The sequence below is a fragment of the Vanessa tameamea genome, chromosome 31, assembly GCF_037043105.1.
Source record: "Vanessa tameamea isolate UH-Manoa-2023 chromosome 31, ilVanTame1 primary haplotype, whole genome shotgun sequence".
NCBI lineage: Eukaryota > Metazoa > Arthropoda > Insecta > Lepidoptera > Nymphalidae > Vanessa > Vanessa tameamea.
This window is the reverse complement of record NC_087339.1, coordinates 1921260-1935752: the sequence shown is the minus strand read 5'-3', so window position 1 is coordinate 1935752 and position 14493 is coordinate 1921260. Positions and strand designations below refer to the sequence as shown.

The 14493-nt window shown below is 36.5% G+C and overlaps 1 protein-coding gene across 1 annotated transcript in view; it reads right to left on the bottom strand.

The window, feature by feature from the left end:
* LOC113393161 (uncharacterized) overlaps positions 1–14493 on the bottom strand; it is a 38269-nt gene that overhangs the window by 13502 nt on the left and 10274 nt on the right. Inside the window, exons 3-17 of the mRNA XM_064220100.1 lie at positions 13728–13784; positions 11265–11411; positions 10464–10545; positions 9423–9544; positions 8795–8967; positions 7210–7316; positions 6502–6609; positions 4880–4952; positions 3752–3948; positions 2705–2784; positions 1931–2043; positions 1602–1759; positions 1267–1360; positions 589–695; positions 14–151 (exon numbers count right to left, since the gene is read on the bottom strand). Of these exons, the coding sequence (XP_064076170.1) occupies positions 14–151; positions 589–695; positions 1267–1360; positions 1602–1759; positions 1931–2043; positions 2705–2784; positions 3752–3948; positions 4880–4952; positions 6502–6609; positions 7210–7316; positions 8795–8967; positions 9423–9544; positions 10464–10545; positions 11265–11411; positions 13728–13784 (1756 nt within the window). The remainder of the gene's footprint in view (positions 1–13; positions 152–588; positions 696–1266; positions 1361–1601; positions 1760–1930; positions 2044–2704; positions 2785–3751; positions 3949–4879; positions 4953–6501; positions 6610–7209; positions 7317–8794; positions 8968–9422; positions 9545–10463; positions 10546–11264; positions 11412–13727; positions 13785–14493) is intronic.

Below are 14493 nucleotides of genomic sequence, written 5' to 3'. Positions count from 1 at the left end.
GGGATTCGCTCACCTCTCCTGCTTCACGACAACATCAGTGCCAGATACTCGGGCACAAAGCAAAGGGTATCCAGGTCTCTCGCACCAGCCGTCCCAAGCGTGGGCGGGGGCATCATCTGTGCTGTCATGTTGGAGGGCACGCCATAGATCTCTGGAATAAATTTAAAATTTATACAGGTTTACCGCCGAATGTATCAATACCTTGGAGCGTAATACATTTAAAAAATTAAGTATTAAAAATGCTCAAATATACAAAAGAGGTGTCATTTCAGACAACCATTTGGAACGAAGTTCCTTTTGCTATATATTAGGTATTTAATAACAGAGAACCAACTAAATCAACAACGTCAGAGAATACTTAAATGACAAAATGTTAAATTGTTATCAAAAATCCCGCATGAATTGAAACAATAACAAAAAATAAGTTTAAATAATTTTATATAAATTGAAATAGACCGAGAGAAAGGGAAGATAATTCTGGACATAACGCTTTACCTTACGTGACCTAACTGCCAGTGCCAGTTGAAGAACTTCGTTCCAATAAAACACAGTATTTATAACGGCTTTAGTTCAATAATTTTAACTTACCTAGCGTCAGCACTGGCCGAGCGATGGTCACGCAACAGTCGCGCGAGTGCAGCGCGACCGGCTTCTTGTCCAGCGGCCTCTATCGCCATACTCACAATGGCTGCACCCTGATCGACCAAAACACAACTGAAGCTGTTAGATACAACTATTAAGGACATATTATACAATTATATTGTTTTGTAAGGAAGCCACAACCCTCACGGAAATGTTTGGAGATCAGAAGCTGCAATGCTTCACAAATGGCAGATTTTATCGAAACAGTTCCAAGTTTTCTCACGATGTTTTTCAAGAACAATATTATTTACAAACACAAATCAAGCAAAAGACATCTAAATTTCCCACAGCTGGGATTATTCCACCACGCTGTTCCAATGCGGGTGAACACGTGGCAGAATTTCGTTGAAATTAATCACATGCAGGTTTCCTCACGATGTTATCCTTCACCACCGAGCACGAGATGAATTATAAACACCAGTTAAGCACATGATAATTCAGCGGTGCTTGCCTGGGCTTGGACCCGCAATCACTGTTCTAACTACTGGGACATATCGGCTCAAAAGGCGAAAGTAACTCTGTGTAATACGCTTTCAAGCTTAAATGAAAACCTAAAATCTACTAACATTAAACAACCCCTCCCCCCCAAACACAAACAAGTTGTATTAAAGTCACGTCACTCACTTTATGTAGTGACAAGTCGTCGCTGGCTGATTCGATATCGGCCTTGTCCAATCTCGGAGACGCGACCGCTCGGACCGAGTAGCTTGAGTCCAACCTAAATTAGAAACTACCTTTAATTCAAATTCTGATACTACTAAACAGTATTACTTAGTATTCTTGCGTTCCGATTTGAAGGGAAAATTTCGTTGAAATTAGACACGTGCAGGTTTCCTGACGATGTTTTCCTTCACCGCTGAGCACGAGATGAGTTATACACAAATTAAGCATATGAAAATTCAGCGGTGCCTGCCTAGGTTTGAACCCGAAATCATCGGTTAAGATGAAATCAAACTTACCTCAGCGCAGGTAATACGTGATCCAATAACAATGCGTCTTGTTGTCGTTCAGCGGGCGCTCCGCCCAACGCTGGCGCCTTTTCACCCAAAACCGACGTCAAAGCTTCAAGAAGCCACTGCGAGCTCCACCACCGTGGAGAGACGAGACCTCCAAACCACTGCAACAATATTTACTATTTTCATGTTAAAGGAACTTACTAATGAGGTTTTATATAACGAGATACAGAAGAAAAATTAACGCATAATTTTTTTAAATGCTATTGAACTTTAGAATTTCACGCAAAGACAGTCTAGTTGAAGTATAACAATATTTCTTTACAAAAGCTTACCTGCTGAGCTAATAATCTTGCGATCGCTTTAGTGTCTGTCAGTAGTGACGGTGACAGAGTGATGAGGCCCCATCCCTCGGAGTACTGGTTACCTCCATCAACGACGACGATGTCTGATGATGGAATGTTATTAAATACAGATATTGGACAACATCACATACATTACTCTGAACCCAATGTAAGTAGATAAAGCACTTGTAGTATGGAAATTCAGAAGTAACGACGGCACCACAAACACCCAGACCCAAGACAACATAATGAACTTTTTCTACATCGACTTGGCCGGGAATCGAACCCGGGACCTCGGAGTGGCGTACCCTTGAAAACCGGTGTGCACACTACTCGACCACGGAGGTCATCAGGTTATTGAAAGATAAAAAAAAAAAAATAATGATTGAGTTGGTTTTAAACATAAGTACGTCAATTCGCCATAACAGATTCTATATTAATAAAAATCTAAGGTAAGTTTGACAATAAATTGGTGATTATAGTTGTTAGTAGGGGTTTGTGCAAGTTCATCTGGATTAGTACGACTCACTCACCATATAATCTACCGTCCAGCAATAGTGCTGTGTTCTGGTTTGAAGGGTGATTGAGCCAGCTTAACTACAGGCACAAGAGACATAGCATCTCAGCTCCAAAGGTTGGAGAGGCATTACTAATGTAAAGAACAATGTCTATGGACGTTGATGAGCACTTATCTATCTGTTTGTCTGTCTGCTTACTAATATTAATCTATTTAAAAGAATAATATTTTTATTAAGTGAAACTTACCAAACTTAGGTAACGGGTAAGATGTGTTCAGTTCAAATGCGAACAGCTGTATCGTTTTCTGTACCCATTCTAATAATGGTCTGGAAAAAAATGAGTATAAACTTAACTGTAACTTAAAACAATTATATATTTTTTTAATATTTCACTCAAATAACGACTGTCAAAAATCTTATATGTAATCTTTTTCATTAGCATTTAAGGTCTCTGAAAAGGTCCAAAGGTGAACCAAAATTCATAATTCACGTCGATCAAATCAAATAAAATCAAAATATACTTGATTCAAGTTTTACAAGCAATTTTGAATCGTCATTTTACAAACTATATTAGGTGAAGCTACCACCGGTTCGGAATTTAGATTCTACTGAGAAGAATCGGCAAAAAACTCAGTAGTTACTCTTTCAACATTTAAAATACAAATTATACTAGTTAAATACAATTATTATATATGTATATAATATATCCTACCAGGAAGATATATAGGTACAGGTAACAGTACCTAAAATACCATTAATTTGTAAAGACCATATATCCGCTCTAGTGGAGCGTCTCGTTGATGGTAACGCGGCGGCCATCTTGGATCGACAGTTACATTCAAGATTTCCCGCGCACCACGTATGCGACGAATTGCTAATTTCCGACATTATCTTTATTCTTTTGCAATAGATTCAGTGATTTATGTGTGTTTGTGTATATGATTTATTAACGAATCGATATTGATGACTATCGTGAATATATCTGTGTAATTGATTTGTTTAATTATAAACTTAGTGACTTTGTGGATCGTTCAGATATAAAATCGTTTGAATATACGCCCACTTATCTTGAATAATCCTGATATTGCCAATAAAATGTCTATAAAAATAAATACATTAAACGTGTTTGTTTAACGTATCTTAGTGTGTGTAATTTTTTTTAAATTATTTTAATGTATTTCTAATGCATATTTTATAAAAAATATTACTGTCCAGCACTCCTTTTCCGCATAAACTTCACGTAGTAATACATAAATAGATTAATAAATTAAAAGAAAAAAAAAATATCACAAACCCCGACTCGTCCAGTATAACTTGCTGGTCACTGTACAGGCTGACTTCCGGCGGAGGCACGAAGTCGTCGGGTGGCGCTTCGGTGACTTCTGGAGTGGGTTCCGGCAGAGGAGGCGCAGCTCTACGCTGGAGGCGGCACACAGCGAGCGCCATCATGTGCGTCGACATCGGGGGTGAAATTGCAAATTCATCTTGAAGCTATAAATGATTATGCCAATTATTATAGATAAAACAAGAGAAGCGTTGACTGTGTAAGTTAGGAACGAACGTGAGAAGTTCTACTTCTTCAGAATAAACAGAACAGAACAGAATAAACAATTATTATGATAAATGTAATTTCTTCTTTCGTCACTACTATAACAGTCACTTAAACATTCAAAATTCAAATTTGTAATAAAGTAAACATTATAAAATAAAATAAGGTGTGAAGCTGTGTTGCAGAACTATCGATAGTTTGACTATCGATATCGATAGTACTAACGATAGTATCGTTTTTATCAATAGTATCGATAGCTCTTCGTGAGCAATACTATTGATAACGACGATAATTTCGATACTATCGCTAAAACCTTAACTATCGATAGGCTATTGCAACACTATGTGAAGTTGTCTATTGTGAGCGACGTGACACTTAACTGTCGGTTTAGCGAGCGACTTCAGCGTAGTTATGACGTCACCCTGTGCGCGTCATCATGAAAATTCCCTCTCGAATTCTTTGATAACACACCATAAATCAAAATATACTTAATTCAAGTAGGCTTTTACAAGAAATTTTGAATCGTAATTTAACAAACTATATTAAGTGAAGCTACCACCCGTTCGGTTTGTAGATTCTACCGAGAAGAGACTCAATAGTTACTCTTTTTCAACATTTAAAATACAAAGTTATGTTAGCCAAATACATTTATATATATAATATATCCTGCCTCGAAGTCAACAAGCATAACTTCTAAAAAACTTTTTTTAAGCCGCGCAGAAGTCGTGGTTCCGAATTTGATGTAATTTGTTACGAAATAAGCTTAAAATCCAAGGAAGGACACAGGCTACGTTATGCTTTACACCTGATCCCAGCCCATAAAACGCGAGCGAAGCTGCGGACTACAACTATGCAGCTATCAATAAAACTTACCAATCGGTGTCCTAAATAAAACCCAGCTTCCTCGGTAGCAACTATCGGCATATTTGTAAGAGACACGTGAAATCTGAAAACAATATAAAACCGATTAAGATGTACATATGTCATATTTTCTAATAATTATCCTAAATTTAAAGTAACTTTACCGGTTAAATGACTTTTTTTATCAACTGGGCAAACTGGTGGCCGCTCTGTGGGGCGCGGCGGAAAAATGGCGGTTGGTACCAAGCGCGGGAAGCGTGCGGACATTTTGAAGTTACCGAATTGTATTTCAAGAAATATAGTCCTTGTCAGTTTAATATTTGAGTTTAATTATAACCTTCGTCGACACGTGCAGTGATATAAAGGGGATTTATTTTTACACATACATACATGTTAAAAATATGACGGCACGTGGTTTTGTATCTAGATTGAGTATTGCTGTTGGCCCTACTGGCCTTTACAGCGTCACCGAACGTTGGGGCGAGTGTTAAGACTGCCTTAAGGTGAACCCTTTTGGGCTCGAGAGTGACGTTCGTCCTGAGGGTGTCTCCTATGAGATCGCACCTCGGCTCAGAACGTAGTCGGTGGGGACGGCGCGTGGTACGCCATCTTGTTTATTCATACTGGTTGGAAAAGAATGTCAATGGGAGTTGAACGGCGGGGCGCTCTAGTGAGGCGTCGCGTCGATGCTAGCGAGGCGGCCATCTTGGATCGACAGTTACATTCAAGATTTCCCGCGCTATAATTTCCGACATTATGTTCATTCTTTTGTAATAGATTAAGTGATTTATATATGTTTATGTATATGATATTTTAACGAAACGATATTGATGGCTATTGTGAAATTATACGTGTAATTGATTTGTTTAATTAAAAACTTACTGATATTTTGTGAAAAATACTTTGAATACACGCACACATAAAATGTCTATAAATACTATATACTTTATTCAAGTGAGCTAAGATTTTATTGAATGGAATCGATAAGAAACTCAATAGATCTTTTCCGACTATTGAATTACACGAGTAATTAAATACTATTGAAAAATGACGGACATCATCGCCCATAGACATGAGCGTTGTGACATATTAACCATTCCTTGCATCGCCAATGCGCTACCAACCTTGGGAACTAAGCTGTTACGTCCTTCGTGCCTGTAGTTACACTAGTCGCCCTTCAAACCGGAACACAACAGTATCAAGTATTACTGCTTTACACAAAACCCTACCGATATTTCTATTCGAACAGTACCACGATAATCTTAACTAATTTCATTGTATAAGAAAATTACATGTTTAGGGAGTTTGATTGTATACTTTATTATTAAGTTTGATTTGAATCTATACATATAATAAAATTGGAGTGTCTGTTTGTAATATTAAAATAATCGCTTTTTACTAAATGCATATTTATACACGGTACATATATTAAAATAACATTTTTTTTAATTTTTGTCTCTTTCTGTCTGTTTCGGCTAATCTCTGGAACGGCTGGGCATATTTTGACGGGACTTTCACCGGCAGAAAGCTGATGTAATAAGGAATAACTTAGGCTACAACAATAACTTTTTTGTTAAATTCAAACGCGCACAAAGTCGCGGGCACAACTTACAAGTTACTTAATTGATACTTACCTATCTCTTACAATGGTAAGTTTGAACGTAGCCCTGAGATGCGGTTCGTCGAGGCAAGGGAACGCTGAACGGGCGTGAGTCAACCAGAACCGGGAAACCGCACATCGACTGGAACGCACATAGCCGATGTTGAACACACACAAACACGATCACTGCTATAATTTAAATAAAGATAAAATCTTTTACTGAAAGTAAAATAATTTTGCCTTCACGGGACGACCGACTCATAAAAATTGCCTCGAAGTAGCTTCACTTACAAAAGACTCTCGAGACTATCAAAATTAAAATCAAAATATATTTTATTCGAGTAGGCTTTACAAGCACTTTTGAATCGTCAATTTACAGAACTATATTAAGTTGAGCTACTACCGGTTTGTAACATAGATTCTACCGAGAAGAACCGACAAGGAAATCAGTAGTAACTGTTTTCCAACATCTGATATACAAAGTTATGTTAGTTGAACAAAATTATACTTTTTATCTATAGTCCATTCCACGAGTCGAACTCCTATGAAACAAAATAATCGCACCTCATTGGTCGACGCAGAGATAAGAGAGACGAGTTCAGCGAGTAAGACAATCCTAAGAAATTATTTGGCCAATGAAGAGCACGCGATCAACCAATGACCGTACGAGGGCAATTCCCTTTGGGAGCTCGTTTCGTGGAATAGATTTTAGTTAGACTTATTTAATATTTACTTAACTTACTGTCGATGTGTCGATGTTAAAAAGAAACCGCGTTGTCTATCGCTTCGATCTAACTTCGTTATGAAGCGGAGGCTCAGTGTGTAATTATATTTGCGGCGGAGTTTTTCCTGGAAACAATAAAATCACTTACATTATACTCCGTTCAAGTTAGCTTGATCTTTTTGACAGACGGGCTAGTGATGGGAAACAGAAAATATAAAATATATAACAGTCGATGGAACGATGGAATGCGTAATTCAAATTAGAATTCAATTTTTTTTTTACTGAATTTTCTAAAATTTGTTATACCAGCTAAAGAGACCCAACCAAAAGGATCCGGGGGTTACAATAACTTAACAATGATCTTTAATAATGATTTTTTTTAGAGATATTTGTAACAGTTACTGCCTGTTATTCGCGTCCCTACCGTCCGACCGATGTAACATTGTACAAGCGTCTATTATTTTCAGTGTATAAGGAGTCTTACGGAGTTTTACTGAGTTTGTTATATTATTGTCACAATTAAGTTACTGTCTTATATATCTACTATCTATTTATTATATATATTCGCATTTAAGGTTTCGACATCAGATGTTGGGCACAAAAAGCCCTTGTTATTCCAAGGAGTCCAAGCTTGCTTCTTACTAAATTTTATCAAATTAGGTTTGGCCGTGAGATGATGACGGACGGACAGAGTTACTTTAGCATTTATAATATTCGTATAGATTTATTCAAAAATAACAGTGTGTTTGAAAATAGCCGAAAAGAGGATATAAGACGAATTAACGCCTTTGTCATTAAGATAACGCGGTATTACTGGTCGAAGAAATTGGCGATTTATTGAAATGTCATTTGCGAAACTTTTGAATTTTGTTGTTAGTTTTTTTTAGCACGTAATGAAAAAAATGTAAGTGTGATTCTACACGATATCCATGTCTACAGAGTCCTCTGACATACACACTTTTTGCAGTGATAACTTCTTATGGGAGGGTAAACCGCTTCGTTACGTAACGCGTTACGGCGCCAGTCTGTCTGGCTTCCTTTTCTCTAACGCATGCGGCAGCGGTAGGCAGGCTCCTCCTTTCTCACTATAACCCACAACACCAGCCGAATTTCAGCCAGACTTTTTTTTTTCTAAATTTTGTCTTTTGTTGGGCGTCCTGAGACGCACAAGTATCTTTTTTTGTTTAATCGGGCTGGGAAAACGCTTTTAATCTTTTCTCCCATAAAGTGGGTTGTGTGCGACTCACGAGTGCCGAGTGCACCGGAATACCTACTAGAAACCAGCTTGACCGATTGTAGCGTATGTTTAATTTCAAGTTTCCATATTAAGAAGATGATTATAAAATAAAATAATCAATTCAATATACTCTTAGACGTTAGGCTGTAAACATGTGTTTCATTTAAGCCTCCTCGTAAATAATAATAAATAATTATACGGGCCATCGCGCGGTCTCTTTCAGGGGTCTCACGGGATCGTTTAAACAGATAGATCAGATCCTTCTTATAGAGTGCAAGCGAAGCCGTAGACGACAACTAGTATGTCCATATATAAATAAAACACTCTAAACACAAAATTTTAACACTGACACATAACTGAACGTACCTTAAACTCAATGTAGGTCTGGTCAGCCGGCGGGTATTCCAACGTCCTTGCGACCTTCGGGCCCAGAGAACCTCCACTCTTGAACAGCGCCCTCTCTGTCACGTTCATATCTCTCACGTTGAGGACAACGAATGAAGAGTCGCGGTCCACTTTGAAGTCTATTGACACTTCACCTGTAAAAAAAAATACTAATTATAATTGCAATTATTATAAAATAATTCGATCTAATATAATGAGACGAAAATCTTTATTAAAAACATTGAACGTTGAACGAGGCGAAAAATTTACTTCTGGCGCCGTAACGCGTTACGTAACGAAGCTGTTCAAAGTTTAAACTTAAGGCTCGTGTAAGCCTGAGGGCAGGTATAACCTACTTATCATGTATTCCAACGCCAAACAGCAATGCTTAGTATTATTGTGTTCCAGTTTGAGTAAGCCAGTGTAACTACAGGCACAATGGACGTAACATCTTAGCTCCAAGATAGGTCGCACATTGGAATTGAAAGGAATGGTTAATATATCTTACAACACCGATTTCTAAGGGCAGTGGTAACCCATATACCGTAAAACGCGAGCTAAGCTGCGGACGACAAATAGTTTCAAATAAAAATAAGTAATCGAAACTCACCTCTCAACTCTCCCGTAGTTAAATTCGGGTGCAGCCATAGACTGTAGTGCTTCGGTATTAGAAATGTCGGCAGTCTCGCACCACGCCATGGAAACACCATTCCGTTGCTGGCTATCCTGTCCCTGAAATAAGGATATTGTGTCGAATATTTAAAAAAAAACGCGGCTTACAGTAGAGTGAACTGGCAGAAATCGTTACGTAAGCAAAAAGCAACCTTTCTATCTCTTTCCCTTATTCTCTGTCCCTTTCTATTGTATATGGTTTTAAATTAAAAGGCATATTATTCGATACAAGATTATATAGATGACAAAGAAGCGTGGAGTTAATGCTTGTTGACTTCCAGGCAGGAGACATAACATACGTATATAATTGTATTTAACTAACATGACTGTATTCTTAGATGTTGAAAAAGAGTAACTACTGAAATTCTTGCCTGTTCTTCTCGGTAGAATCTAAATTCCGAACCCGTGGTAGCTTCACTTAATATAGTTTGTTGAATGATGATTAAAAAGTGCTTGTAAAAGCCTACTTGAATAAAGTATATTTTGAATTGATTTGATTTGAAATAATATTATTTAAATATTTTTTTTTATTCACACGGGATTCTTAATAAAAAAATTGTCATTGTCATCAATATTATCCTCAGACGTTGCTAATTTATTTCATTGCGTCTGTTATTTAATATATAATATAAAGCAAAAGCAACTCCGTTCCAACCGAGTGTTTTTCTAGAGAGACTTTTTATTCCGCGGACTTTTGACAATCCCTTGACATAGTTAATATACAGTCTTAGCAATATAACAATCAGTAAAAAGTTCAAAAATTGTCTATGTCTAAATGTCATTGTCTTTGATCTAATTTATTTGACAGGTCACCAGGCTTTGTTAGAAGGCCTATGTCGGTCCGATCCGAGTCGAGGACGGCGATCATAGTGGTTTCAGTGAGTGGGAAAAAAGTAAAACAAAACAAAAAAGAGAGAAATTAATCAATATACGAGACTAAGAACTTAATTGTGATTATAAATAATGCTGATGTCCTTACTTGTTCGCGGCCGTTGCATTTTCCTCAGATCCCGTGGGCGGTTGACCTGGTATTAGTTCAGCTTCACTGAGGCACGGACATTCTGAAATAATAAACAAACTTTGATGTTATAAAATAAATAATTTAGCACTAGTGAGTCGAGTTTCGAAATTCCTAAGAAACTGTTGAATAACAATAGATTTTTCGAGAAATTTCGAAACCTATGACAGGTTTTGTTTTGATTTAATTTTATTCTAAGCTGACGACGCCTGTTCGCACGTATAATATTATTATTATTATTTATAAACAGTCACAGCGCCGCTTTCTACTAAGTCAGTAACTTTTTTACGCTCACTAAAATGAATTCTTTATAAAATCGTAACAATTTACTAAATTGCAATCAAGAATCTTCATTATATATTTTCTGCACATCTACGGCTGGACCTCTTCAAAATAAGAACATGACCGATCTTTTACGTCTAGCTATTGTCCCAAAATCATTGGGACAAAAATTATAATATCGTTTCCCGTCTCGCATTTTAAAATTTAGACCGATAATTATCGTTTTAATATTTATAAATAACCAATGTTAAATAGTTTTTATAAATCAGAAGAAAAAATCTGATTTAAATTGATACTATTTTTTTAAATAAATTTTTGGAGTTTCATTTTTGACTTATTTTGAAAAAACTGAAATACTTGATAACTCAAAAATGGGTCACTTTTGCATGATGCAAATGGGGTCAAAATTATTGCAAATAGTTACCCCTATCACCTCCAACACCTCCAATAACCCTGTATTTCTATAGTAACGTTACTCACCAGGCTGGGGAGTTGCATACACAACCAGAAGTGCAGTTGCGAACATCGCCGAGAAGACCAGAGCCGCGAGACATAGCGCTCGGCGTTGGGAACAGACTGCCACCGGCGTGTCACCGAGCTCCCTCGCTTCCCTTGCTTTATCTGTGTCTAGAAAAATAACATCAAATTAATAAGACTAGCTTTGGCCCGCGATTTCGTTGAAAGTTGAAAACATTTGAAAAGACTTTGACATTATCATTGACACTGACATTGACATGTACATTGAGAAGCTGTTTCAGGTAAATCACGCTTATCAGTAAGGGTTGAACTTTGGAACGTTTGGAAAGTACTGTGACTTATGATCTTGTTATGTTGGTAATTATAATTTAGTAATAATAATTAAGTACTATTTTTTTTATGTAATTCGTAGGCGGACGGGCAAATAGGCCACCCGATGGTAAGTGGTCACCACCGCCCTAGACAATGACGCTGTAAGAAATAATAATAATTCGTTACATTACAGCAACGCGCCAGAAACCTTGGGAGCTAAGATGTTATGTCCCTTGTGCCTGTAGTTACACTGGCTCACTCACAGAATGACAGAATTGTTCCCCTTTAGATAAATATGTTTTTTTTTTTTAGGAACACCAACAGTACACATATGCAACATTTATATTAAATATACAGTCAAAAGTATCAGGTCTTCATATGTACACCAATTACAGGTATTCACAACATTGTCTGAGAAGTTTTATAACAACAATAACACCCTAATCTAACTAAATTAAATTACTACTAAAAAAAAAAAAAGAACAACATTATATATATATAAAGTTATGTAAACAACTACACATAAAATTAAAAGTGAAACAGTTACAATTTTAGAGAGTAATATTTATGCAGAGTATGTTTGAATTTTGAAAATGAATCATGAAACATGTCCAAATCTGTTATCTCTTTATTTAAGAAGTTGTATAAGTTGCACATCCTAGCAAGTGGAGAATGCGCACCTAGATTTGTACGAACTCTTGGATGGTAAAAAATTTTAGTAATGCGTTGACGAGGAATTTTATTAGGTACTGAAATAGAAAGCTGAGCTATTTTGATATAATTTGTTTTTGTAGTACCCGTCTGGGTAGGTACCAACCACTCATTAGGTATTTTGCCGCCAAACAGCAATACTTAGTATTCTTGTGTTCCGGTTTGAAGGGTGAGTGTGTTGTGTAACTACAGGCACAAGGGATGTAACGTCTTGGTTCCTACGGTTGACAGCGCATTATCAATGGAAGTAATTATTAATATTTCTTACAGCTCCAATGTCTATGGACGTGATCATTTAACATCAGGCCCATTTCGCCCTACGCCAAACAGTTATATTTAAAAAAAAAACACAAAAACAAGTAACAATCGGTTCAAAAACAAAAGTCTCTACTGTCTCGTATGTGGCGCGAATACTATATACTTCGTTGCTATATATTCTTACAATAATAAAGGAAAACATACCTTCCTCGGTTAATAAACAATGCTCTTTTGATCTTTTCTTCTTCGGTATGAGAAAAACATTTATTTTTCCAGGTTTTATTAACAAAACTTTAATTAAAAATAATGGAAACAAAGAAATTCTTACGACGCCATTTTTTTTGTTATCTTTTTACATAGTAAAAACATAGTTGCCTCTGTACGCTTGGATCTTTTAAATTACGCAACGCATTTTTGTGCGGTTTTCATCAATAAACAGATCGATTCAAGAGGAAGGCTTACGTGTATAATACATGCATATTATAGTTGAGAAAAAGCGAGAATTTCGACTTTCCTTGTTCAAAAAATCAATAATTTTTATTTTTATGTTTGTCCTTCAATCTAAATATATTGACATTGATATATATTGTATCTGTGTGAAGCTGAGACAGATAGCTAGACGCCATTTTGTTTTGTTATAATTTATAAAGTTTAATCGCGAATTATTATACAGATGTTGCGTGCGTTGCACTTTTTTAAAAGTTTACAATTCATACATTTCATCATTCAACAAAAATTGCCACGTGACTAGCTTATAAACGTCCCACCGTGGGGCTAAGCCCTCTAAGAGTTAGAGGAATGGAGCTTATTCTACCGCGCTACTTCATTGCGAATTGCTTGGACATACGACAGATTAACGTCCGACATTTGTAGGTTTCCTCACGATATTTGCCGCTGCACACGAAATGAATAAACACAATTAGGTTTGAAACCGTAATCTTCTGGTAAGATTGACGTGCTCTAATCTGGGCCATCTTGGTTCTACTACTAACAACTACATATTAAAAAACAATGCCTCCCGCGTCGATCTGTCTGTCTGAACGCAATAACAAATGGTCGAAATGATTCATGAGGCAAGTTTAGGTGTATAATGCTCAAGGTGACACATCACGATGATACAAGATGTCGGAAAATATCATCGGAAGCTTTACGTGCAATAGCTATTTATTTGTTAACATTACTTACCAGCTAAAAACGCCACGTCATCCAAATCTTGATCCACCATATTTCGCCAAGCGGCCGCTGTGAACAAAATATAACAATTACAATACAAGACACAGCTCCATTCCATGATATAAAACAAAGTCGCTTACCGTTGTCTGTCCCTATGTATGCTTAGATCTTTAAAATTACACAACGGATTTTGATGCGGATTTTTTCAATAGATAGATTGATTTAGGAGGAAGTTTTATATGCATTATAGTACACATTATAGTAGAGAAACACTGATCATTTTAGAGGTTTCTAAAGTGATGTCGTAAATAAACACTTTTGAATCCTACGAGATAGATCAAAATAATGTACTACAGTAGACACCTTAAAAAGGTCTACAAAAAAGTCCTTAATGGAGTCCTATATGTGTATCTCTTAGGGATAACCCACAATAACCATTTGGTATCCTTTACTTTTTCGAGAAACAATAGCTTATTTTCGAAGCGATTTTAAAAGCAATACAGCATTAATCCTTATCCAATTAGGTACCTTAAATACATTGGCATTTAATCAATAAGGCCCTTTACAGCGTGTAATTTAAATGAATATTTTCGAAGATATTACAGATTTAAAATGCAGGGACGGTTTGTTTTGTCTCATGACTGAAAAACTGTAAACGTTGTATATAAAATTATAAAGGCTTACTTTAGTGTATTTAGTATCAGCATTTCACACAAAAATAAAACATGGCCAACTTTGAGGATGCTGGATATGTTTTCCACAAAGAAGGTTATTGCGA